This window comes from Balaenoptera borealis (assembly GCF_965194805.1).
Source record: "Balaenoptera borealis genome assembly, chromosome: 3".
In the NCBI taxonomy this organism is placed as follows: domain Eukaryota; kingdom Metazoa; phylum Chordata; class Mammalia; order Artiodactyla; family Balaenopteridae; genus Balaenoptera; species Balaenoptera borealis.
In genome coordinates this window covers 85,043,518-85,068,602 of record NC_138866.1, presented here as the reverse complement: position 1 = coordinate 85,068,602, position 25,085 = coordinate 85,043,518, and the positions used below count along the sequence as shown (strand labels likewise).

Sequence of the window (25,085 nt, the reverse complement as noted above, 5' to 3'; positions counted from 1 at the left end):
ACTGTGACTGAAGGAAAACAAATCAGTCCTAAGTACCAGAATGCAAATACTTAACCTTAATTACATGGGCTGATTTGGAGGATTATGAGACAGAGTTAATAAAGGAGCTTCGATTGGAAATCAAGACAATAATTCCTGATATTGCTGGGTTGTACTGTGAAATTTCCCAGTGGTTTTAGAAGAGCTATCCCTTGGTAATATTTGTGGCCTAATTAGGGGACGATCTGGATGGGACCTCTTGGGCCTTAAAAATGTGAGGGAGCCTGGGTGATGGGCTGGGTCACAGCACAGAGGGTACCAGGCAGACCTGTATCTTGCCTCAGGAACACGTCATCCACGTTTGGGAGGAGACGGGCTCTCGGTTCCACAACTGCCTGATCCAGCTGTACTGTGAGAAGGTGCAAGGTCTGATGAAGGAATATCTCCTGTCCTTCCCTGCAGGTACCAGTTCTTGGAAAGCGGGGTGGCCCCAGGCCTTAGAGGAGAGCTGGACCTGAGGGTGCCGTGGGTGGTTTAGGGAAGCAGACCTTCTCTGTAGGCCCAGGTGGGCAGGAAGTGCCTCAGAGGAGCCAGGGCAGCTATGTGACCCCACAGGTGAGACTCAGGGGCTGGTGTCTGGATCTGGGCACCTCTTAGCTTCCCTGGGCGTCACCCCTGGTGGTGGGGAAGGAGCAGATCTGTCCGCAGAGTGACACCTGTGCTGATGAGAAACAGGTTTGTCTAGCAGAGTGCTTCTCTCCGCAGCTTGGTTTTTTTTTCTTACCTCAAGCTGATGTTTTGGGGCCATGTAGAGACCATAAGCTAAGAGAAGGCCAACTGGAAACCACCACGGAGGCCCTTTCTGATTATTGAACCCCATCCCTCTCGTGTTTCTTAATGACCCCACATTGCTGCCCAACAGCATCCTTTCATGCTGAGCGTGGTTTTCCTTAAAGGCAAAGCTCCAGTCCCTGCTGGTGAGGAAGAGGGAGAGCTGGGAGAATACCGACGGAAGCTCCTTAAGTTCTTGGAAATTTCTAGCTACTATGACCCAGGTCGGCTCATCTGTGATTTTCCTTTTGATGGTGAGTGTCTGGCTTAGGTCCAGAGCCACTTTAGCAGAAGGTAATGCAAAAACGGATCTTTCCCTTTTACCGGTTCCCCAGCCCTCCAAAAGGTTGGGCCTGGGAAAAACCACATGTTTCAGGCCTGTGCTCCTGTTCTGTCCCCTCTGAAGGCTCAGTTTTGTTTGAGCGGAGTCTCTTTTGGGTATGAACCACATGCTAATTTTTATTTATTTTTGGCCACGTTGAGGCTTCGTTGCTGCACACGGGCTTTCTCTAGTTGCGGCGAGTGGGGGCTACTCTTCGTTGCGGTGCGCAGGTTCTTATTGCGGTGGCTTCTCTTGTTGCGGAGCACGGGCTCTAGGCGCATGGGCTTCAGTAGTTGTGGCGCGTGGGCTCAGTAGTTTTGGCTCGTGAGCTCAGTAGTTGTGGCTCACAGGCTCTTGAGCACAGGCTCGGTAGTTGTGGTGCACGGGCTTAGTTGCTCCGCGGCAATGTGGTATCTTCCCGGACCAGGGCTTGAACCGTGTCCTCTGCATTGGCAGGCGGATTCTTAACCACTGCGCCACTAGGGAAGCCCCACCACATGCTAACTGATGGCCAGGTTGAAAGCTCTTTCTTGCTTCAGTACATATTCTTGGCCAAGTTCATTGGTTAGCCGTGTTTATAATCTGGCATAATGTCTAATTATACATCAGACAGACGTGTGTCTGAAAAAAGACACACGTCTGTCTGATGTATAAGCTCCATGAGAGCAGAGACCAGGTGTCTGTTTACCTAGCTGAAGTGCCTGGTACATTGTAGGTGCTTATTATGCACTTGGCTGATCATCAAGTGTTGTTGCCCCATTTATAAGCAATCACAAACAAGATGGGATAAAGTACCTCCTAAAATAGCTCCCTCCCCTCTTCCCTTTTAAAAATTTTAGTCATTTTCTCCTTGAAAAAATCCCAAGTAATAAAAATATTTTTTCCCCTTTTACATTTCCCCAATATCCATTCCTTAGCCCCTGGCCTTGGGCTTGCCTAATGGGGATGATGGTTACTTATACACCTTTTTCCCCACAGGCCTCTTAGAAGAGCGTGCTCTCCTGCTGGGACGCATGGGGAAACACGAACAAGCTCTCTTCATCTACGTCCACATCCTGAAGGATACGAGAATGGCTGAAGAGTACGTTGACCCTGTCATCCCACCTCGCAAGGGTCTAAAAGAGGCCCCCCAGAGAGATGAGAGGCGTGAGAGGCTAAGAAAGCCACCCCTCCACCCTTCAGCAGGAGCGAGAATCACCTCGTGTGCTGGCTCCCGATTTTGCTGTCGTTAGGCTGCGCACGCAGGCAGCATCGATGCGCTGTCTCTAGATGTGGCCTTGTCTCACCACTTTCTCCCTTGCAGGTACTGCCACAAGCATTATGACCAAAATAAAGATGGCAACAAAGATGTAAGTAGTGACCCTGGCCCCAGGGAGCACGGGTGCATTGCACTGTCCCTCTTAGCATAGCTAACCCCTCTGGTTTGGCCACAGGTGACCCTGGTATGATTTGCTAAGATAAGACAGGTCATGGGTCAATGTGCTGATTGGTTTTGCACGTGCATGTTGAGGTAGAGGCAGGGTGACCATGATCCTGGTTTGCTTGGGATGGTTCTGGATTACACCTGTCGTCGTCTGTGTGATTATTCGTAGCACCCCTGCCCCTTTACTCTCGAAAGAATCCCGACTTGTGTAATAAATTTATGTGGTCAGCCTGTTGAGAAGGAACATCTGATGGTTCTGGTAAGGTGCACACGTGTGCTCTGTCTAGATTGCACATGGATCTGTCAATGTACGAAGACGTTTTTGGTGGCCATGACTGGGGGTAGGGGTGCTACTGGAACCTAGGCGGTAGAGGCCAGAGTTGCTATTAAACAGTGCACAGCACAGACCCAGCAAAGAATTGTTCGGCCCAGAATATTGAGTGCTGAGGCTGAGAAACGCTGTGGTACGGGTACCAGTAGGAGATGCAGCGTCTCATCTTGGGTAATCCTCATCTACTAATACGTGGCAGGGTCTCAGCCTTCAAAGCCAAAGGAAATGAGGGATGTCTTTGAGTCGTTTTGTTAACAGTGTAATGCAAAACAAATACAAGGCATTTGATTTTTTTTCTCTCAGGGAGAACACAATCTTTAATTTTTGACATCTTCAGTTGACTGACTTCACAAAAATTTTTAAAAGGTGAAAAATGATGAGTTTTAAATGCTCCGTGACAGCTGTTCCTATAGACCAACCCTCTTGCCTTTAGGTGTGGTCACACTGGGGGTTCTGGGAGGGTTGCTGCCAGCCTGACGTGCGTGGCTTGTTGTGTATGAGACAGGTGTATCTGTCCCTGCTCCGGATGTACCTGTCCCCGCCCAGCGTTCACTGCCTGGGACCAATCAAGCTGGAACTGCTGGAGCCGCAAGCCAACCTCCAAGCCGCCCTGCAGGTCCTCGAGCTGCACCACGGCAAACTGGATACCACCAAGGTCAGGAGTTCTTCTCGGGGAGACGGAGGGCGCGTGTGGACAGCATGGAACGAGAAGAGGGGCCAGAGGAGGGACTGGGGTTCGAGGGCTCCGTGACGGCAGGCATTTCCTCAGTCTCACTCGTGTCCCGCCTCACCCTAGTCCCTTCTCTCTTCCTGTGCCCAGGCCATCAACCTTCTGCCAGCGAACACTCAGATTAACGATATACGCATCTTTCTGGAAAAGGTCTTGGAAGAGAATGCACAAAAGAAACGGTTCAATCAAGTGCTCAAGAACCTTCTCCATGCAGAGTTCCTGAGGGTATGAGCCTTTCAGACACGAGGGCAGGCGTGTACTTTTCAGTGTGAGACAGTTAACCACGTTCCCTGTAGATAAAGGCAGAGCTTTATGCTTTTGAACTCTAGTTCAAGCTGATCGGTAACCAACTGGGCATTTAAATGCAGGTGTTTCAATTAGGGGAGTCTCTGTGGGCTGGGAAATGAGACAGTGCCGGCCCTTCCTTCTGTTCTAAATACCTGCCGGACAGTGGGACTTCTCCCCCCGATCTCTCTGCTCCCAGGTCCAGGAAGAGCGGATTTTACACCAGCAGGTGAAGTGCATCATCACAGAGGAGAAGGTGTGCATGGTGTGTAAGAAGAAGATTGGGAACAGGTGAGCCTCATCCACAGCTATGCATTGTCGGCTCTGATGTGGGTCACACTCAGGATGGATTTAAATGCCCCTATGTCCCCTTAACCAAAGAGGAAAGTGCAGCTGCAGACTATCCGGGCCGCTTTTAGTTCTTGAGCCTCCAGAGGGCAGGCCACGTTGTCTGATGGGGGTGTGGAGGGGGTTTGAGAATTTAAAGGCCTGAAATGTATGGCATGGAGCTCTTGACTCCTTGCCCATAAAGCCCTTCCCCTCTGGCAGCTAAACATTGTGATGTAGCCAGGGGGTGTGTGAGAGCTGTATGTGGGCAGGAAGTCCTTATCTTTTAAGGATACACCTCTGAAGGAAGAAAAAGGTCTTTCAACCTGCTGCCTCATGACTTGAGTAAAATCCTGAGGCAGCATCGTTCTGTTTTAAGGCATATACTCCAGTCAGTCCCCTTTCCTTCAAAGAAGAATGATTTGTCCTTTTTCTTATATGGCTGGAAGAATCCTTTTCTTTAGAAAAACTCACTGTCCTTTGTTAAAATTAGCCCAAGGGACTTCCCTGGCGGCGCAGTGGATAACACTCTGCACTCCCAGTGCAGGGCGTCCAGGTTTGATCCCTGGTCAGGGAACTAGAGCCCACATGCATGCTGCAACTAAGAGTTCACATGCCGCAATTAAGGAGCCCACCTGCTGCAACTAAGACCTGGTGCAACCAAATAAATAAACAAATATTAAAAAAAAAAAAAAATTAGCCCAAAACTTGTTCTCATGAGCAGTCGGCTCTCAGCCGCTGCTGAGCCAGGCTGGTGTACTGCCCCATCTGCCTGTGCTTGCACATTGATGACAGTAAGAAATATCCCCATGCGCTCAAATGGCGTGGACCCCATCCTCTGTTCGGATATTTGACAGAGATGGTGGCTACGTAAATCCAGAGAAGCCAGGCTGCTCTTTGTGGCTAGGGTGGGCGGCCTCTGGGATGGCACCCGGTAAGGTGCCTTTTCCAGTAAGAAGTGGTCTTCTCTTAGAGGCAGTCCTCACTCCCAGGTCATTTTCCTTCCCTGCAGTGCATTTGCAAGATACCCCAATGGGGTGGTCGTGCACTATTTCTGCTCCAAAGAGGTCAACCCGGCTGACACCTGAGCCCAGCAAGCCGAAGACTGAGCAGCGGACAGCTCAGCTATCCCAGAGGCGGGGAGAGCCCCGGCCTGGGGAATCGGGGGCTGCTGCCACCACCAGGAGTCTCCCCATTTGGACACTACTGGCTACCTTGTGCCCTGGAACATCTCTGAATCAGTGAGACTTGTGTTCTGGCGTTGCCAGACTTTTAATAGAAAAAGCAATTAGTTACACCTTATATACCATTATGTTGCAGGCAATTCCGGAGAATTTTATACCTGCTTGGACAGGAGGAGATGGGGAAGGGCACCATCCTGTCTTTGCATTCCAATCACCCGAATAAGGAAACTGTCTCAAGTGTTTGCAACCCTGGGGTTGTTTATTCCAAGTTTTCTATGCAGGACTTCACAGGAGCCCTCAGCTTGGCTGCCTGAAGTCCTGGAGTACCAGAGCTCCTCTGGCTGCAAAGGCCAAATGGCCCGTCCTCTAGGTAATGCTGGTCACTTTGTAGTCGCTGACCCTGTGTCCCCCCACCAGTCTCCCCACGCGGCTCTTTATTTTTCAGTCTCCTTCACTTTCTACTTATTTTCTTCCTTTATCTCGCCCCCCACTGCTCCACCCAGGCTTTCTCTCCTATTTTCCTGACACCGGGAATAACTAGTATTTTAAACAAGGTAAAACGAGAAGCGAGAGGAAGTCCCAGTTTCTAGGAATACATTGCTCGATTGTCAGCTGTGTTGTAAATAGAGCCTCCCTGGACTGTCTGCACTATGCCTGGAAGCTTAGGAGAGCCTCATTCTCTGTGCCTCGGGCCGAGTGTGACGGTTGCTCTAAGGGTGGGCTGCCCTGGGTATGTGACCTCTTGGCAGGTGTCCGCAGAGGCTCCTGCTCCTGGTTCACCCACCAGCCGCCCAGGGCAGGTTGGTTTAGGCTTTCTGAGCAGAGTGCTTTGTGCTCGGGGCACCTTTCTCTTCCCAGCCAGTGTCATCCGCCTACCTTACACCCTGGCCTGGCCATTGTTCTCCAGCTTTGTTCTGCAGGGGTTGGAGGATGGCTCTGGGATATGGTAGGCAGGTGGATCTCTGCTGCACACAGGGAACGATGAGATTAGGAACTGACACTGACGTGATGCGGGGCGTGCTTGTGAGGTGCTCGGGGACAAGCCGGGAGTCGGCCAAGCTGCTGGCGGCAGGAGTTTGTGACATAACTCACCGCCAGATCCGCTGAGCACTTGTTTGTATTCGGGGGAGACCCTGCCTCCCACGGGGCTCTAGAGCCCACAGGAGGGGTGCCTAGCCCTGCAGGCTGAGGACACAGGGACAGCGGTCCTGCATCCTGTCCTCCTGGGGATTTTGTAGATGCACCGTCTTGTTACCCCAGTGTTTCTAACAGTAATGAGGGCATGTGACAGCACCCGATACTGACACGGTTCTAGTGGCCTGTCCTTGACATGAGATCCTTTCTAAACCCCAGCACCATGCTCTCTGGGGCCTGTGTTGTAGCCTGACTTGCTGGTGTCGATGAGGCTCCTCCCAGGCACGCTCTCTGCGGAGGGTCTGAAGGGACTGAGTGAGGGCTGTCAGCACCGTTCACAGAGGCGGGGCCCTCTGCTCACGTTTGGGAGGCCGAGCAGCGCTTCACAAGATCCAGGTCCCACGGGCCACGCCCCCGCTAGGATGCAGTGCTGCCCGGGGCCCTGTTTGCAGCGGCTTTGGACCGAGCTTTCTCTGGGAGCAGCCGCAGAAACAGGCCCCGCCCTGCGCGCCCTGCGCGCCCTGCCTTCCCCGCCTGCGGTGTGTGAGTCTCCCTACCTGTGTGGCACACGTGTCTGAAGCAGTAGAGTGAAGAATGTGTGTTTCCTTCCCTTGTGGAACACGTAAACGACTCAGTTTGCCTGAACTCCGTTCTCCTTCCCTGGACTCTCTGCCCTCCGTGGCGGTGTGGAGAAGGCTGGAGGTGAAAGCTCTGTAGTGAGAACGACGAAGATCTCTCGTAATAAACATCACGAAGTAAGAAACCAAGCCTGTCTGGGTCTCTTTTTCCCCCTTTCCTGTGGGATTTGATGAAAATAACAATGAGACGTTAATAATCGAGAAGACTAATCCAATTAGTGACTGAGAAAAAAAGTCAGTATAACACTGCTGTCTTGATGTGTGCCGTCCAGTACAGCTAGTGTGTAGCTGATATTGACAGCACAGATACAGAACATTTCCAGCATCACAAAGTGCTAATAGACACTGCAACTCTAGCTGATCCAAACTACTTGCCCTTCGCTTCACATATTAGGGCCTCGTGCCTCTTCCTGCGTGCTCATGATGACTGGGACAGGCAGGAAAGGTGTTGAATTGGTGGGATTAAGGGACCTAGGGATTTTTTTTTTTTTTTAAATATGATGATCCATCTATTTATTTATTTATTTTTGGCTGTGTTGGGTCTTCGTTTCTGTGCGAGGGCTTTCTCTAGTTACGGCAAGTGGGGGCCACTCTTCATCGTGGTGCGCTGGCCTCTCACTATCGCGGCCTCTGTTTTTGCGGAGCACAAGCTCCAGACGCGCAGGCTCAGTAATTGTGGCTCACGGGCCTAGTTGCTCCGTGGCATGTGGGATCTTCCCAGACCAGGGCTCGAACCCGTGTCCCCTGCATTGGCAGGCAGACTCTCAACCACTGCGCCTCCAGGGAAGCCCAACCTAGGGATGTTTGAGAAGTGGAGAAGTGTTGGTCCACTTTGGCCAGCTCCAAAAAGGCAATCTGGTCCTCTGTGTCCCTCTCCGGAGCCATCTCTGGCCATCCTGAGTTTTCTCTGGGGATGAAAAAAACGTCTGGGACTAAGAGGTATGACTTTCTTGAGGCATGGGGCCGATGACTTCCAGGAGAGAGTAGGATACAGCCCAGAAAGCACTCTAATCAGTCAGGGGCCCTGGCTCTGCCCCCAGCTAGCTCCGTGCCCCTCCCTCAGGCTCCCCTGCTGTGGCTCCGTGGGCCTCCACATTGTGCATACAGGTCACTAAGAGGGTGGAACTCTGGCATTTCTGAGATCCCAGCCCAGGTCTTGGCCTCATGCTCCAAATTAAGCAGAAACAGGCCCTCCCCCTTGGGACCTGGCCAACAGCAGTTCTGGGAATTTCTGGTCTGAACTTGCCTGCAGAATTCATTTCAGAGTTGAATCACCTCATTTTGGAATGTCATCTTTTCAGTCTCCCAACTCGGGCACTGGGGAGGAGAATGGAGATGACTGGGTCTTGGTTGAGGAAAAGAAATGTATCTCCCAACAGCTCACTGCCCTAGAGATCCCTTCTTCCAGAAACTGTGCCTGTCTTGGCCACCTAGGCGGCTGCAGTCTGCAGAAAAGGGAGCATCACACACCATCTGCAGCCTAAGGCTCACGATGGTCAAAGGGGACCCTCTAAAGCCTTTATCTCTGGTAGCTTAAGGACAGGCAGGACGGTTTTTACCTGCCCTTATCGATACCACCTGACCATATCCCTACTTCTGTTCCTGGACCATCCAGGTATTTCCACGGATTCAGGAAGGGATCCTGGTTAGAAGCCACAGCGGGGAGTCACGAGTCTGAATTTCTTCAGGATACGGTTGGGCCCTCCTCACCTTTGGACCAGGGCCTAGTGCAGTGTCTGGCACACAGCAGCTTCTCAGTGTTTGGGGAACAAATGAGAGAGGCCCTGAGGGATTAGAAACACCTTTGAGTCCAGATGAAACACTGTGGGGAACCAGAGATTTCCATGTTTCTGCTTAAGAGCTGTGGGGAGGGTGGGACTTGAAAGGTGTTAGTTTGAGTCTCTTCTGATAGCTGGGGGAACCTAGGCCCCTGATGCAGCACTTTCTGGCTCTGCTGTTCCCTGGACCACCTGTGTCTGCATCATCTAAAAGGCTTGTTGGAAGCACGAACACCTGGGTTCTAGCCACACCCTCTAAATCAAATCGTCTGGGGAGTAAGGCTCAGGCATCTATTTTCCATAAGCAGCCCCATGATAACCAGGGGCTAGGTTTGGGAACCAGAGTGCCAGTTCCTCAGCCTCTTTGAGAGGGTCTAAAGTCCCTCCTGCTAGAGGACACGGGGCTCCAGTCACTTCCTGGAGCTCGTCAAACCCCACCTCCAGCCCCAGCTGTGAGTCCTCAGCAGAGCAGCCTGCTCCACCCTCCCCACTCCAGCTACCTGTCAGACCTGAGCCAGCAGCCAGGCCAGCCGGAGGAGCGCAGGCAGGGCTTCCTGCCGGGAGCCGGGCTGCCGGGCCATGCTCTGGGCGCTCTGGCCCAGGTGGCTGACAGGCCAGGCGCTGCCCCTCGTGGGTGCAGTGTTGCTGCAGAAGAGACAGAAGAGGGAACCTCAGCGGAGGCGGTGGCGGGTAAAGTACCTGATCTCCCCTGGGGGTGTGGACAGGAGGAGTCCTGGGCGCACAGCACCCTGTGGAGACTGGGGCCAGCCCTGGGAATGCATTTTGATCTGGGCCAGGACCGATTTGCTCCAGATTACCTGGTAGAGCTTAGAGAGCTTGGCCAAATAATAATAATCTTGAAGTTAATCACCCCCGGTTGGGAAATGGAAGCCACGTGACAATTGCAGCTGATTGGCTTTTGCCCAGTAGGCCGTAGCCTGGCTGTAGAATGGGGGTTGGGGGTTGAGGGAGTGGGGGGAATGAGGCACTCGCTGGGATCTGGAGGAGATAGTCTCACTCCCAGGAAGCTGCCGTCTACTGTTATCTCTCCTGAGCCCAAGCTGCCATCTCCTTAGCGACTCCTCAGACCAGTACCAGCTGGGTGACTCTTGGTTTCCCTTTACCTGCCCGCTCCCTCTTGGGCCGTCTTCCAGCCTTCGTCAGGAGCTAGTGGGTGGGGTCCATCACAGTTTTCTCTTTTTTTTTTTTTTTAAACCTGGTCATTTTAATTTATTAATTAATTAATTTATTTTTGGCTGTGTTGGGTCTTCGTTTCTGTGCGAGGGCTTTCTCCAGTTGCGGCAAGCGGGGGCCACTCTTCATCGCGGTGCGCGGGCCTCTCACTATCGCGGCCTCTCTTGTTGCGGAGCACAGGCTCCAGACGCGCAGGCTCAGTAGTTGTGGCTCACGGGCCCAGTTGCTCCGCGGCATGTGGGATCTTCCCAGACCAGGGCTCGAACCTGTGTCCCCTGCATTAGCAGGCGGACTCTCAACCACTGCACCACCAGGGAAGCCCCACAGTTTTCTCTTTTGATACTTAATCTTCTTAAGCACATCACTCCAGCTCTCACTTTGACTCTCAAGCTACAGCCCCAGCCCTGTAGTCAGGGGGGCTGCACCTTCGTGGTGCATAATAAACATAATTAGTAAAAATGGCTACATGTATTAAGCACTTATGCCAGGCAGTTTGTACGACTTCTCATTTAAAACTCGCTACAACCCTGTGAGATTATCATCATACCCCCCACTTTAGAGACGGAGAAACTAAAGCACAGGGAAATCAAGTCTCTTGCCCAAGGCCATTTAGCTAGTCCACAGTGCAGCTTAGATTTCATCCCAGCCTGAATGATTCCAAGGTCAGGTTCATCACCAACACACTCAGCTCCCAGCGCTTGCTCTGTCGAGGCCTCCTGGGTCCCTGGCACAGTGACGTCAGTGACCCTGGGCCAGGTTGCCGCTCTGCGATGGGACAAGGGAAGCCCTAGGTGGGCACCGCGGCAGGGAGGTCAGGCCTCACACCCGGCTTCCTGGAACTGAGTCCCCGGAGTTCTGTCCTTTCAGCGGGAGACACACCCATACTATGACCTCCAGGTGAAGGTGCTGAGGGCCAAAAATATCCGGGGCGCAGACCTGTGTGAGTGACCCCCAATTTCATGCTTTCTCCCTTCCTTCCCTGGGGCCTCCCCAGAGCTCAGCAGGGGCTGGCCTGAAGCGTGCATGTGTATTTAGAGTGGAGCGGATGGAGGGCTCTCTGGTGAGGGAGCCCGGGCCACAGCCCGGGGCAGGCTGCGGGATTTGGAGGGGAAGGCAGTGTGCAGACCACCACCTCCTCCCTGAGGCTGGCTCGTGCAGGTTGCCAGCCTGGGTGAGCGTGTGAGGCCTGCTGCTGCCACAAGTTACCGTCTGCTCTCTAGGGGTTTCCACGCCAGTGCTCACACTGGGCGGGAGCTTGTTTCCTGAATCAGGCCCTTTCTGGGAATTACTCAATGGTCTGCGCTGTCACATGACGTTTTGAATTGGCTGCAGCAGGATTTCCATTCAGTTGAATAGGAGGTGTAACTGGTGGAGATGGAGTCAAGGACATGGGCTCTCCCGCATCTCCCCACCCCACCCTGCTATGCGGGCAGCCTCCTCTCTCTCCTCTGCCCCTTCCCGTCCAGCCCCAGTCTCCTCCGGGCAACCTTTCCAGCCATAAGAGCTAGAGGCTGAGGACCCCTCCCCATCCCGCCTACAGTGTCCAAAGCCGACTGCTACGTGCAGCTGTGCCTGCACACAGCGTCCCCCAGCCCCGCCCAGACAAGGGTGGTAGCCAACTGCCGGGACCCCGAATGGAACGAAACCTTCCACTACCGGCTCCACGGCGCCGTGAAGGTGAGGATCGGCGAGGGGCTGGGGCTGCGGAGGGAGGGGGCTCCTCCCAGGTGCCTGCCCTCCGCCCTGCCTCACGCCAACCCTGCCTCCTGCCCTGCCCCCAGAACGTCCTGGAACTCACCCTCTATGACAAGGACGTCCTGGACAATGACCAGCTCTCCCAGCTGCTGTTTGACCTGAGGAGCCTCAAGCCCCACCAACCGCACAGACACACCTTCTCACTCAGCCACCAGGTGAGCGGTTCCGCCTGCGCCAGCAACGAGCCCAGTCCCGGGAGAAGAGGCCCCGGCACAGGGGGCTCCCGATCAGCACAGGCCCAGCCTCCAAGACAGACCCTCCTCCACCCTGCAGCAATGACCCCACAGAGCTTTCCCACGAGCACTCCTTCCCTGAGGGAAGCCAACACGTGGGCTCCTTGAAGGCAGGGGCTTTGTGTGTCTCGGTCACTGCTGAATCCTCAGTGTCTAGAAGAGCGCCTGTCCACAGCCTTGAACAGATGGAGCTCCTCGTGGCGGTGTCGCTACCCTGTCCTGTGCCCACGAGCAGCCACAACATCAGTCTGGCCTTCTAGTCGCTGGAGCTGAGTAGAACCGGGGGTGGGAGGGGAAGGTCCTGAGGCTCTGGGACCTCTTTGAAAACTGGTGCTCCCTTGCTCCCTCCATGTAGGATTCACAAGAGCTGCAGGTGGAATTTGTTTTGGAGGACAGGTGAGTCCAGGTGGAGCCTGTACCCTCCCATTTACTCTGAGACCCACCCAAAGCTCCCAGCTGTCAGTCACGAGGTCCTGCGTTGGCCTGGCCTGAGAGGGGAGGTCCTGGCCTTGATGCCCACCCCTAACCCCAAACCTGCCGTGCTCCCAGGCTCTTCCAGCTGCTTTGGTTACATTATTATAGTAATAGCCATCTTGAGGGATTCAGGCGTCCCATGAGCCCCTCATCCTTTGTAGCCAGGTGCCGGCGTCTGAAGTCATCACCAATGGGGTCCTGGTGGTGAGTAGGGGTGGCCAGCTTGGGGCTGCCCAGGGCTGGGGGGGCGGGGGATTGGGGAGTCCACGACTGAGCCCATCATGCCCACTTGCCTGAAGGACGCTCAACCCCTCCTCAGAGGGGAGATGTGCTGTGGAGGCACCTCCAGGGACAAGGGGGTCCCTTGCCTCCCACCTGATGGAATAGCCCAGAAGCCAGGCTTTCCACCTGTGCACAGCACACTGCTCACCTGGCTTCTGAGTCTGCCAAGGATCCACCGTCAGGGCCCCTCATCTGCTCCCCCTTTCCCACCAGGGACCACTTCCTCTGAGTCCTGGGAGGGGGGCTGTGACAGAAGACCCCTGCTCGTAAGGCACAGGCCCTGGGAAGGATGTTAGCTCGACCCTGCCCCAGATACCCTTCCCTCCCTCCATCCTGGTTCAGGCCCTGTGCAGGGCCCTGTGGACTGTCTGGCTCCCACAGGCCTCTGCTTTCCTCAGGCTCAGCCCTGTCTGAGAATCCAGGGCACCCTCAGTGGAGATGGGACAGCCCCACATCAAGAGTATGGTGAGTCTGGTCAGCGGCCTTGGGTCTTGCCTTCTCTCCTGGGGGATTGGGGGCTGCTGGTTTCAAGAAGATGGGTCTGGGGCAGGAAGTTCTTAATTTTTCACTGCTGAAAGCTGACCAAGGATGACATGGATTGCCTCCAGAAGCAGTAAATTTCTGTCCCTGGAAGTATTCCAGGCACAGAGGCTGTATCGGTTCAACTACTGCTGTACAAAAGACACCCACAAAATCTCACTGGCAGATACATCTGGTGGTCAGCTGGGGCATGGCTGATCTAGGCTGGGCTTGGCGCAGTGACCTGGCTCTGCTCCCATGTCCCTCATCCACCTCCTGTGACCAGCGGACAAGCCTGGGCATGTTCTTAAGACATTGGCAGAGGTGCAAGAGCACATGGCCAGATGAGCAAGTGCTTTTCGAGCCTTTGGTCACATCACAGCCCTCACTAACATTTTGTTCGCCAAAACAAGCACAAGGCTGACTCTAAGTTGGAGGGCAAGAAATATAGCCAGCCTCTTTAGTGAGAGGAACCAAGGCCACATGGCAAACAGTGAGAACTCCAGAAGTGAAGAACTGGGGCCATCGCAGACTGCCGCTGGGGACAGCCACTCGGGAGGGGTTCCAGCTTTGGGAGGGGAGCGGAGGCTGCGTGACAGCTAAGGTCCTCTCCGACGCTGGGAGTCTGAGCCAACGGGCTGAGTCGTGCCCAGGTAACATGGCGCACTTACTGTGAGTCAGGCACTGGCCTAAGCATTTTACAGTGTTTTATCTTTTAATCCTCATAACAGCCTCGTAACGTAGGTACCGTCATTATCCTCCTTTAATTCATGAGACCGAGGCTCAAAGAAGAAACTTTGTTAAGGTCACACAGCCAGTAAGCGGTAGAGCCAGGTCCAGGCCCAGGTCTGTGACACCCGGGGCCCGTCTGCTCTCCCCGCCACAGCTTCTGTTGTTTCTGACTGTGAACAGCCCTTATCAATCTCAGTCTGTAAACCATGATGTGAGAGAAGGATCACTTTCCTTATTTTCTCTAATTCCCTCCCACCCCTGGTCATGTCAAGTCCCCAGGTCTCATTTAGTGCTAAGGAGGGCACGTAGGGAGAGGGATTCCATTTGGACGTCGGTTCCTGAGGCGTTAGGGGCTCTTTCGTGGGTCTGTCTGGGGTCCCCTCTTCCCGGGTGTCATGTGTAGCCATTTCTCTCTGGGGTCTTGCCTGCTCTCCAGAAAGCTGCAGGAACAGGGCAGGCCCCACTGCTCTGGCCTCTCTCTGCCTCCCCCCAGCTGGCCTCACCTAGCCGACGCTGGCTCTCCTCCGCTTCCCCAAGCCTACCCTCTCTGTGCCACGAACCCACTTCTTCCTTTTACATGCCTTGCAAACCCTCTATGTTCTCCCAAGGGCTTATGCTTTGGAAACAACGTGCAGCCTGTTTGCTTTCTCTCTGGCCACAAACCTCCCCCAGGGCAATGAGCACGGGGCTTGAATGGAGCAAGAGAGGGGGAACTACCAGTTGAAAACTGGTAATTAATGTAATAATATATGATCGTTATAATATGGTAATTATAGAATTATTTTTTATATACTTTATATAATAATCTCAAAATCCTCAGCCCTATAAGCTCCGGACAGGGGCCCTTCCCTGAGCGCTGTGTGTGCCGCCCCCATCCCAGGCTCCCAGTTCTGACCAGAGCAGGTTATAGGACCCCGAGTGTCCTTCACGATGTCTGTAGGGCCCATTGCCAGAGAGTGAGCAGGGCGATGAGCTGGCACTTCCAAGGGGAAGGAAAGGGGAGCTGCTGCTCGGCGTGCCACCGTCACGGGCCACACACACCCCACTCTCACCCCCACACCTGGCACTCACCTAGGCCCTCTGCTCCCAGGCTCCAGGCAGATTCGGCTGGCAGTGCCCGGGGCCCACGAGAAGCCCCAGCTCTTGCCCCTGCAGCCTCCCCTGCAGGCAGACCTCCCCGCCACGTTTACCTTTCACGCGAACCCAGTGCTCAGCTCCAGGCTGGAGGTGGAGCTGAGAGAGGAGCTCACGGTCCTGCAGGTGAGTGACGGAGCCTGGGAAGGGGCAGACGACAGAATCCATCCGGCCTGGACGAGGCCCCTTTCCCTGGGTGTTTTCTTCTCTGCAGAACGGCCCAAGTGCTGAGCTGGAGGTCCAGACCAGCAAGCTGGGCCAGGGGGACATCCTGCTCTCCTCTCTGGCCCTCGGTCAGGAGCAGCAGCATGTCGTGGCCCTGGGGGAGGTAAGGCTCTGTCTGGGTGCCGGAGGGGCCCCTGCCTGCTCTGTGACCCCCACAAAAGGTCTGGGGGAGGGGGCCCGCGAGGGGGTCAAGATCAGGCCAGTCATGGTGTCCACACCTGGGCCGTAATTACCAGAGCAACCGGGGCTGCAAATGCGAGTCCCACTCAGTGCGCTCAGGGATGGGCTGCTGTCTCTTCCAGGGCCAGGAGGTGGCTATGAGTGTGAAGGCAGAAGTGAGGTGAGCAGTGCGGAGACTCTTCTGCCTACGGCTCGGCGGGCGTTGGGGGTGACTGGGTCCCGTGGGATCTTTCTGGGAGGTTCCACGGAGTGTGCATCTGTCTGCTCCCGTGAAAATGGGTTTGGCCGGAGGCTCTCCTCCACTGAACAGTCACCCAGTACCCCACCCCCACCCCCTCTGAGGCAGCTCTGGGGACCTGGACCTGCGTCTTGGCTTTGACCTCTGTGACGGGGAACAGGAGTTTCTGGATAAGAGGAAGCACGTCGTGTCCAAGGCCCTCCAGCAGGTGCTGGGATTGAGCCAGGCTCCCGACAGTAACCAGGTATGGAATGGAGGAGCCAGACACCGGAGTTGCTGGGACCAAATCCAACCTCTTCCTTGAGAGGACTGTGTGTCTAAGAGGTGACAGGAAGCGTTGAGGAAGTGTGGGGACCAGAGGAAGAAGGGGGCAGGACCGTGTGCCTGAGCTGATGGGCACACTCGGGAGAGTCAGGGCCCCATATGAACGAGGGCTGAACGGCCCCAGCCAAGGGGGGTGTATTAGTCTGCTCAGGCTGCCATAACAGAACACCACAGACTGGGTGGCTCAAACAACAGACACTTATTTTCTCAGGTGGAGGCTGGAAGTTCAAGATCAAGGTGCCATCAGGGTTGGTATCTGACGAGACCTCTTCCTGACTTGTAGACGGCCACCTTCTTGTTGTGTCCTCACACGAACTTTCCTCTGTGCACGTGCAGGGGTTTGTGGGAATCTCTCTCTCTCTTCCTCTTCTTACAAGGACACCAGTCCTATGGGACTAAGGCCCCACCCTTATGACCCCACATAACCTATATTACCTCCGTATAGGCCCTTTCTCCAAAGAGAGTCACATGGGGGCTTCCACATATGAATTTGGGGAGGACACAATTCAGTCCATAACAGGACAAAGGGATTGGGAAGTGGAGGCAGGAGGAAAGGCAGTGCTGAGGGGGAGACCTGTGGTAAATCAGGAAAAGGCTGGTGGCTTCCTTCTGGCTGCAAATGTACAAGGAGACCTAGCCTGTGCCCAGTGCTGACAAGCTGAGCAAGCCTACTGCTCATCTGGTAATGCCTGCTCTGTGCCCCATCTCCGCTCTGTGGGTGGAGGGTAGAGAGGGCACAGACCTGCCTTCAGGGAGCTCTGTCTCCTCCAGAGCTCTGGAGGGACAGTGACCTTGCGGGGCAGTGGCCAGGGAGCATTTTTTTCAGGACAGGGGAAGAAAGGAAGCACAGGGAAAGGGACCGGAAGTCTGGGGTGGAATGAACCAAACCTTCGTAGAAAAGCTGAGCAGCCCAAAAGCTTCTAGTCTGATCCCACCTGGCACCTCTGATCCTGAAGAGACATCTGGGGACCTCCCATGTCTGGGGCAGGTCAGGCTGCCTGCTGGTCTTTGTCACTTCAGTTCTGTGGTTCTCAGCTGGGAGCAATCTCATCCCGCCACCCACCTAGGGGACATTTGTCACTGTCTAGAGACACTGCCACAACTAGGGGAGGGGAGAGGGATGCTACTGGCATCTGCCGGGTGAAGGCCAGGAATGCTGCCAAACGTCCTATAACACACAGGACAGTTCCTCACAGTAAAGAATTATCTGGTCCAAAATTACCAACAGTGCCAAGGTTGAGAAACCCTGCTTTAGCTGTTTTGAGTGAATCCAGTATACCTCCCAGGTACATACTTTCCTGATATAATGTTAAAAGCCATCTCTGAGGTTATACTGCTTCAGTCTGACAGCCTATTACTTACTGATGGTATGATTGTGGGCACATTATCTAACCTTCCTGTGCCTCAGTTTCCTCACCTGTAAAGTGGGGATGCCATTGGGTTTCTTTGAAGATTGAAAGAGATAATACAAGTTGGGCTCTTAGACCAACATCTGATATGCTAAGCAATAATATATGAACAATAGTGGGGGTAGATGTTATCATGATTATTATTGTGCCCAGGTGCCTGTAGTGGCTGTGCTGGCTTCGGGAGGTGGAACCCGAGCCATGTCTTCCCTCTACGGCAGCCTGGCCGGGCTACAGGAGCTCGGCGTCCTGGACACTGTGACCTATCTGAGCGGAGTCTCTGGGTCCACCTGGTAAGTGAGGTGGGGCAGGGCAAAAAAAAGGAGAGCCCTGAAGAGGCAGAGGTATGACCTGGTGATCTGGTGGGGAGGGGCAGGAATCCAAAGGGGTCAGGAAGGGCAGGAAGGGACTGAGTGCCCAGGGCCCTCTGAGTGGGTGGTGCAGACCAGTGGGTGCAAGGGATGGGGGAGGAGGGGTGACTCAGAGACACCTGTATCCCTGTCTCCCCTTACTGTGCTCCCACGCTCCTAATTCCCTCCATGCCCAGGTGCATCTCCACACTCTACAAGGACCCAGCCTGGTCCCAGGTGGCCTTGCAGGGCCCTATTGAGCGTGCCCAGGCTCGGGTCTGCAGCAGTAAGATGGGGGCAATGTCCATGGAACGCCTGCAGTACTATGCCCAGGAACTGGGGATCCGGGAAAGCAGTGGCCACAGCGCTTCCCTCATCGACCTCTGGGGGCTTCTCGTTGAATATTTCCTATACCAGGAGGTAAGAGAAGAGCAGGTAATAGATGAACGTGGCTCCTGTCCACCCTGCCCCACCAGCACTTAGTTCTGCCTTACCCACTAGGCTACGATCTGAGCTTTGCAAAGCTATCCTTTAGGTCTGAGCTCCCTGGGGGCAAGGGGTGGGATCTCTGGGTGGCCTGACACGCTTCCTCTCACCTTGGCTCTAACCCCTGGGAGGGAGAGGCTGGTCTGCTCTTCTCAGGTCTGTCTGCATATTAGAATCACCCGTACAGCTTTCCAAAAACACCATGCCTAAGTCTCACTTCCAGAGATACTGGTTTTGGTTGGTGAGGGGTCGAGCCCTAGCTCAAGTGTGCTTTGAAAGTGTCCCAAATGATTCTAACCTCCTGCTGAGGCAGAATGCCACTCCAGCCTGATGGCCAAGCAGGCATGATGCACGCCACCTGGTGGCTTCTCCTAGAACTGCAGGCCCAGCATGCATCGGGAGATGAGGTTAGAGCTGAGCAAGGTTCTCAGCCCTGGGGGCCTGCGGGGCCTGGCCCACTGGTGTGTGGCTATCTGTTATGAATGTGATGTCTAAGAAAAGAATACATGTTTTCTAGTGATTCACTTTTTCAAAGAAAGTAGATTTGATTTTCAGTTATTCCTTTAAAAATGTCACTTGACTCCCTTGAGTTCTGATAGGCTTTCTTGAATGGGAAGGAAAGGGGGAGGGTGTTCCCAAAGCCCCTGGAATTGCACGAACCCCATGTGGCCTCACCTCTGCTGCAGCCCAAAGCCTGTCCCTTAGAGAGCTGTCTCTAGAGCCCTGGCCTTAGCAACCAAAGTCTCATGGGCACGCCACACCTGCAGGGTGCCGAGCCTCAGGCCATGGGGATGGGGAAAGGGAACTCCCCAAAGGCCAAGTGGACTCCCTTCTTTCCTGACCAGGAAAATCCTGCCAAGCTGTCTGACCAGCAGGAGGCGGTCAGCCAGGGCCAGAACCCTTACCCCATCTACGCCAGTGTCAACGTCCGCGGCAACATCAGTGGGGAAGACTTTGCAGGTGCCCGGGTGTGGGGACCTAGGAAGCAGGTGGGAGCAATGGTCGGTGTGAGGATGTAGAGGCCAGGGCTGTCAGGGTGGGAGCCTTGGAGCACAGTGGGCTTGCTGCCTCCTGCTCAGGCGCAAGGACTCGGGGGAAGCGTGGGGTCCTGGTGGGAAGCCCCTGGTGACATTCCCTTCTCTTTGCACCCCCAGAGTGGTGCGAGTTCACCCCCCACGAGGTCGGCTTACCCAAGTATGGCGCTTATGTTCCCACTGAGCTCTTTAGCTCAGAGTTCTTCATGGGGCGACTGCTGCAGCTCCGCCCCGAGCCCCGGATTTGCTACCTGCAGGGTGAGTCTAGGCCGGAGGGCTGGGGACATGGGGACAGGGCAGGCGCCGGGCCCTGAGTTGGTGGCGCCGGTGGAGGACTTGTGAGGGCCGGGGGCTTTGCCTTTCTCCTTAGGTATATGGGGCAGCGCCTTTGCAGCCAGCCTGGATGAGGTCTTCCTGAAGACCGCCGGCTCGGGCCTCGGCTTCCTCCAGAGGTGCAGAAGCAGTGTAAACATCACAGGTGAGGGCAGAGAGCCTGCTCCCCCAAACCTCCCCCCGCTCCCCGCCAGCCCCCACAATACCTCCTTCCAGCAACAGTACCCTGGCAGAGGCATGAGGAAAGAGGGAGGGGCAGTGAAGGACTTGGATGTCCTATTCGGTTCAGAGAAATATTGAGAAAATGACTTCTAGCTTAGGGTCTCTGGATGCCCAGAGGTCTACAGAGAGGCTAAGGGGTGGGGAGCCCATGTCAGAAAACCTAGTGGGAGTTGTGAGTGCTCCGTGATAAACCTGTGCCTTTAATTCTCCTCTTGGGCTCCCATTAGATCATCTCAGCCCAGGGCCACTGGGTATCTGGTTGACCCCCCACCTCAGAGCTCCCCTTCAGTCCGCTCCTTAAATGACCCATGAGCTCCCTGCTGTGTAGAATACCTTTCCCACTTTTCTTCCCTGGGTAACATTTGCTCAGTTCTTAAAGTTCAGCACAGACATCGTTTTGTCAGGGGGCGTCTCTGTTCCAGTCCATCCCTCCAGGCTGATCGAGGGTCTGACCACCAAGGTTCCCTAGAACCGTAGGCACATCCCATGTTGTCCTTACCTCGGGACACTGTCACCATTTATTACCTCTTTAGATTCTCCCCTAAGTAGGCGGTGAGCCCTGGAGGGCCAGGGTCAGGCCCTGTTCACCTCTGCATCCCCGTGCCCAGCACAGTGGCCGCCACAGCACGTGGTAACTGTTCATTGGGTGTTTAATGGATGAAATTCTGATTGGAAGTTGCATGTGCAACTTTAAGGGTAGGTGATGTTGTTTAATACATGCAATGTCAACTTTCAACTTTTTTAATATGTGCATGTCAACTTTCAAAACGTGGGGAACATGAAAGAAAAAGTCATTTAAAAGGGGTTCGGGGAAGCAGTGGTCAGAGACCCGGGAGGCGGGGTGGGGAAGGAGGAGAGACATGGGGAGGAGACAGAGGGGCTCCCCTGAGATGTGAGGACCGCTGGACAAAGGAGGGCTTCTCACGGTATTTCACCATCCCACCCCCACCTAGACGACTGCCAGAAGCTCCAGCTGCACGACCCAGAGAGGCTGCAAACCAGGCTCTTCACCCTCCAAGGGCCCTTCTCCCAGGCTGTGCTGGGCATATTCACCTACCGCTTTACCTCAGCCCAGAACTCGAACTTCACCAAGGGCCTCTGCCTGCACAAGGACTATGTGTCTGACAGGGAGTTTTTGGCCTGGAAAGGTGGGTGCTGCTCTGGGCGGGGTCCCGCCTGTTGCCTGTGCCTCTGGCTCCCTGGGGCCAGTGCTGCTTTTTGACCTGGGGGCTGGGGGTGCTCCTGCTGCCCAGGGGCTAGTGGGGGAAGGACTGTGATGATCGTGCTGGAAGGCAGGCCGGGGGCTGCAGTGGGAGACCCCGTGGCTATAGGGAGAGGAGAGCTCTCAACAGAGGGGCATTCCCAGTGCGAAGAGAAGAGGGCTGCTGGAGAGAGCAAGCATTTGTCTCTGTGCAGATTCGCACCCGGATGCCTTCCCCAACCAGCTCACTCCCATGCGGGACTGTCTGTACCTGGTGGACGGAGGCTTTGCCATCAATTCTCCGTTCCCGCTAAGCCTGCAGCCGCAGAGAGCCGTGGACCTCATTCTGTCCTTCGACTACTCCCTGGACGCCCCTTTTGAGGTACGGTGCGGGGTTGGGGGTCCTTGCTAAGGCAGACTGGCTGGGTGTTCGGGGATCGCCCTTCAAGAAGGGCCTGGGTGCTGAGCTGTGGGCAGGCACCTTGTGAACACCGCTAGCAGCATTTGTCTCCCCAGCTGGAAGAGGAGGATTGCTGAGGTGATGGGGGAGCGTGGGATTCAGGAGAGGAGGCCAAAGGGAGTCCTCAGGAGCCTTTATCCCGGTGAAGAGAAGACCCCTGTTCTGGACCCTGCTGTTCCTGATAGGATTCCTTTCTCCTATATGGGCCTGGGTTCAGGTTTGCTGTCCCTTTGTTACTATGGTAACAACAGAGCCTTCAGGGTCCCTCCAGGGAGTCTCTATCAGCGGCTCCCTCAAGGCTTGTGGGGTGATGGACAGGTTGCACACCCGGATGCGGGTTCTCTTCTTGCTGCCTGTAGTCACTCGGCTTCTGGGAGACAGGGCTGGCGTTGAAGCCTGGGCCAGCATGAGTCCAGGGCGCCTCAGGCAGGGCCGGAAGCTCACAGGGCCGGGTGTCTGCCCAGGTCTTACAGATGACAGGGAAGTACTGCCTGGACCGAGGCATCTCCTTCCCCAGCACTGAGGTGCCCCCTGAGGACTTGAAGGACCCCCGTGAATGCTACCTGTTTGCCAAGGCCGAGGACCTGCGCTCACCCATCGTGCTGCACTTCCCCCTGGTCAACCGTACCTTCCGCACACACCTGGCCCCAGGTGAGGGGAAGGTCTGGGTCTGGCCCACGGAGCCCCGGGGTGGTGATGGGGTGCTGGACCCAGGACAGTGTACCTCCTGGAGGCCCCCAGCTGGCCACTGCTTCCTGGATTCAGCATGCACACTGGCCCGGCTCCTGCCGGTGGGCGAGAGAGCTGAGATGTGGCCCCAAGCAGAGCCCACAGACCAGCCAGATGCTCTAGGGAAGGGGCGCTTCTGGACTGGCAGCTCCTAGCCACAGAGTGCCCTAGCCCGGCCTCTCTCCCCGTCCCGCTGCAGGTGTGGAACGACAAACGGATGAGGAGAAAGCCTGTGGGGACTTTGTCATCAGTGGGCCAGACACCCCCTATGGCATGATGAACTTCACCTACGAGCCCCAGGAGTTTGAGCGGCTGGTGGCCCTGAGTCGATACAACGTTCTGAACAACGTGGAGACTGTGCGGCAGGCCCTCCGGCTGGCTCTGGACCAGCGACAGGCTAGGGACAGGGCTGGAGGCTGACCCGGGCTGGAATCGGGGGACTGGGACAGAGGAGGGACTGTGGGCTCTGGACCAGGGCTTGGTAGAGGGAGGGGTGGTGGACCCTGTGGGATGATATCCCCTCCTGGCTGGGCTCCAGCTGATGGGTCCCCCTGCTAATTACTCATCTTCGCTCTTTAAACTTGGGTCACATTCTCTTATCAGGCGTACAGCTGCCACCTCGTGCAAATAGTCTCACCCTTCCCAGAAGCTAAATGGGTGTGTCTAGAGGGCGTATCCATTGATCAGGGGCGGAGTGAACGTGAACCTGCGTGTGTGTACGTGTTCCTAGTGGGGACCTGTCAGCTGCCAGGGATGGGCAGAGGTAGAGGAAGCCTGGTTGGGAACTCAGAGGCCCGGGTTCCTGCCTTTTTCACAGATGCACCCCCGCAATCTGGGGGATCTGTTTATCATTTCTTCTGACCCACCCGGGACCTTCCAAATATCTGGAGCCTCTCCAGCATGGGCAGATTTTAGGTGTGTGGAAAGGAGATCCACCCTGACTGGGCTTAGCGTGGAGGTCTTCAGGCCCTCTCCCTCTGGCTAGGGCCTCTGCGGCCTCTTCTCACCCAAACCCCACCCAGCGCTGAGCCGCCTGGGGCCCTTCAGTGGCCCGGCTGCCACTGCCATACTCACTACTCACTCGACACTCCCCTCTGCCAGGAGTGCTCTCTTTGGCTACAGCCCCTCCCTCAATCTCCCTCTCTCTCTCTCTCACACACACACACACACACACACACACACACACACACACACACACACGCATGCTCTCCAGGGCCAAAGTCACAATTCCTCTTCTAATCAGGGAACTTATGTGACAAAGCCTCACCCATCCTGACTCCGGGAAGAAGGCCCTAGTTCTGGCTCCCAGCTGGGAGGAAGGTGTCTAGATCCTAGCCTGTGCCCCCAGCCTGGCCTGGGACCCCAGGCCTCCAGCTGGACATGAACCGGGGGTGCTGAGGGAGCTGGGCCTCAAAAGAGCCAGTGCTTTTGGCTGGCATGGGGTCGGGGTAGCTTGGTTCTCTCATGCCTGCTCACTGGGGACAATTGCTCTTGAGATAGGCTATCTGGCTAGCTGGTGTTTACACATCTTTTATGACTCTTTATCCTTTGACCTGCTGTCTTCCTTTTGGGTTTATCTTTCTTTTTGTTGGAGTGCAAAATTGAATAGTTCTATAGTGGAGGATCTGTGGTATGTAAACCTTCTGAGTCCTGATATGTCTGGAATTGTCTTTTCTTGCCCTGACTTATAATAGTCTGGATTAGGGTAGAATTCTTGGTTCAGGCTTACATCTACTCAGATTTTAATGACTCTTTGCATTGCATATTGCCAATGGGCAGCCTGATGTCAGCTGAATTCTCATCCCATTGTAGGTAATTTATCTTTACCTAATTTTTAGGGTTTTCTCTTTGTCTTCGATTTTCAAAAGTTTCACTATGATTTTTCTAAAGTGGGAACTTAAAAAAAATCAGCGACCTCTTTCGATTTCGAGATTCATGTCTTTTTGAAGCTCTAAGAAATTATCTACCAATTGTATCAAAATACTACTCTTCTTCATTCTCTCTTTCTGGATTCCTATTAAATGGATATTGAAATGTATGAATCGATCCTCTGTATCCCTAAACTTTCCTTTTACACATTCTGTTTTTTTCATTTGTGCTGCATTCTGGGGATTTTCTTTGCATGATTTTTTTGTTCACAAATATATACTCCACCTGTGTCCAGCCTGCTTCTCTATCCATCTTTTGGGGGTTTTTGTTTAACTTTTGACTGTCACGTTTCCCTGTTTAAGTTCCCTAATAGGATCTTCCAAAACTACTTGTTTTCATTGCATGGAAATGCTTCACCACTTCCCTCAGATGGTGTTAATATGTGCATTTCATGGTATTTTCCTGATTGTTACATGAACAGTTTCCTTGGGGTAGGTTCTTTGTTGCCTCTCCTTCATGGGCTTTACCTTCTTTATATATTTGGTAATTCTTGATTGTCATCTCATGTCTGAGAGGGTTGTGTACAAGCTCTGGGCTGTGACGGCTCCTGGTCAGGTCACTGGCCATGCAATGGCTTGGTGACCTTCAGGTGGCAGTGTGGGACTTGGGGAGGAGGCCGAAGGGATGCAGTTCCAGAGAACTTCAGAGCCTTGAAGTGATGTTATGAATTTATTAATCTATAT

At 54.5% G+C, this 25,085-nt stretch overlaps 2 protein-coding genes across 3 annotated transcripts in view; both read left to right on the top strand.

The window, feature by feature from the left end:
- VPS39 (VPS39 subunit of HOPS complex) overlaps positions 1 to 7,309 on the top strand; it is a 45,798-nt gene extending 38,489 nt beyond the window's left edge. Inside the window, exons 18-25 of the mRNA XM_082388747.1 lie at positions 324 to 441; positions 936 to 1,064; positions 2,111 to 2,213; positions 2,436 to 2,481; positions 3,392 to 3,541; positions 3,707 to 3,841; positions 4,101 to 4,192; positions 5,241 to 7,309. Coding sequence (XP_082244873.1) covers positions 324 to 441; positions 936 to 1,064; positions 2,111 to 2,213; positions 2,436 to 2,481; positions 3,392 to 3,541; positions 3,707 to 3,841; positions 4,101 to 4,192; positions 5,241 to 5,316 — 849 coding nt within the window. The 3' untranslated portion in view covers positions 5,317 to 7,309. The remainder of the gene's footprint in view (positions 1 to 323; positions 442 to 935; positions 1,065 to 2,110; positions 2,214 to 2,435; positions 2,482 to 3,391; positions 3,542 to 3,706; positions 3,842 to 4,100; positions 4,193 to 5,240) is intronic.
- Positions 7,310 to 9,462: 2,153 nt separating this feature from the next.
- Positions 9,463 to 24,632, top strand: PLA2G4F (phospholipase A2 group IVF). 2 transcript variants are annotated; one of them, XM_082388755.1, is made up of 20 exons: positions 9,463 to 9,652; positions 11,024 to 11,096; positions 11,697 to 11,833; positions 11,938 to 12,066; positions 12,500 to 12,540; positions 12,780 to 12,822; positions 13,299 to 13,365; positions 15,242 to 15,411; positions 15,500 to 15,613; positions 15,813 to 15,850; positions 16,037 to 16,172; positions 17,815 to 17,951; positions 18,206 to 18,428; positions 19,340 to 19,454; positions 19,649 to 19,786; positions 19,899 to 20,006; positions 21,037 to 21,231; positions 21,500 to 21,666; positions 22,218 to 22,395; positions 22,673 to 24,632. In XM_082388755.1, the coding sequence occupies exons 1-20, from the start codon at positions 9,542 to 9,544 to the stop codon at positions 22,891 to 22,893; spliced, it is 2,541 nt and encodes an 846-aa protein (XP_082244881.1). In that variant the 5' UTR covers positions 9,463 to 9,541; the 3' UTR covers positions 22,894 to 24,632. The 2 variants fall into 2 exon arrangements, with proteins under 2 accessions (XP_082244881.1, XP_082244880.1); XM_082388754.1 differs by having other exon boundaries at positions 22,209 to 22,395.
- The last annotated feature ends 453 nt before the right edge of the window (positions 24,633 to 25,085 follow it).

What these genes read in the sequence shown, in the direction of transcription:
- PLA2G4F (XM_082388754.1), top strand. Translation starts at nt 9,542, where the DNA reads ATGCTCTGGGCGCTCTGGCCCAGGTGGCTGACAGGCCAGGCGCTGCCC. An exon ending in AATATTTCCTATACCAGGAG is followed by an intron (nt 18,429 to 19,339) that starts GTAAGAGAAGAG and finishes TTTCCTGACCAG; the next exon opens with GAAAATCCTGCCAAGCTGTC. An exon ending in CCGCACACACCTGGCCCCAG is followed by an intron (nt 22,396 to 22,672) that starts GTGAGGGGAAGG and finishes GTCCCGCTGCAG; the next exon opens with GTGTGGAACGACAAACGGAT.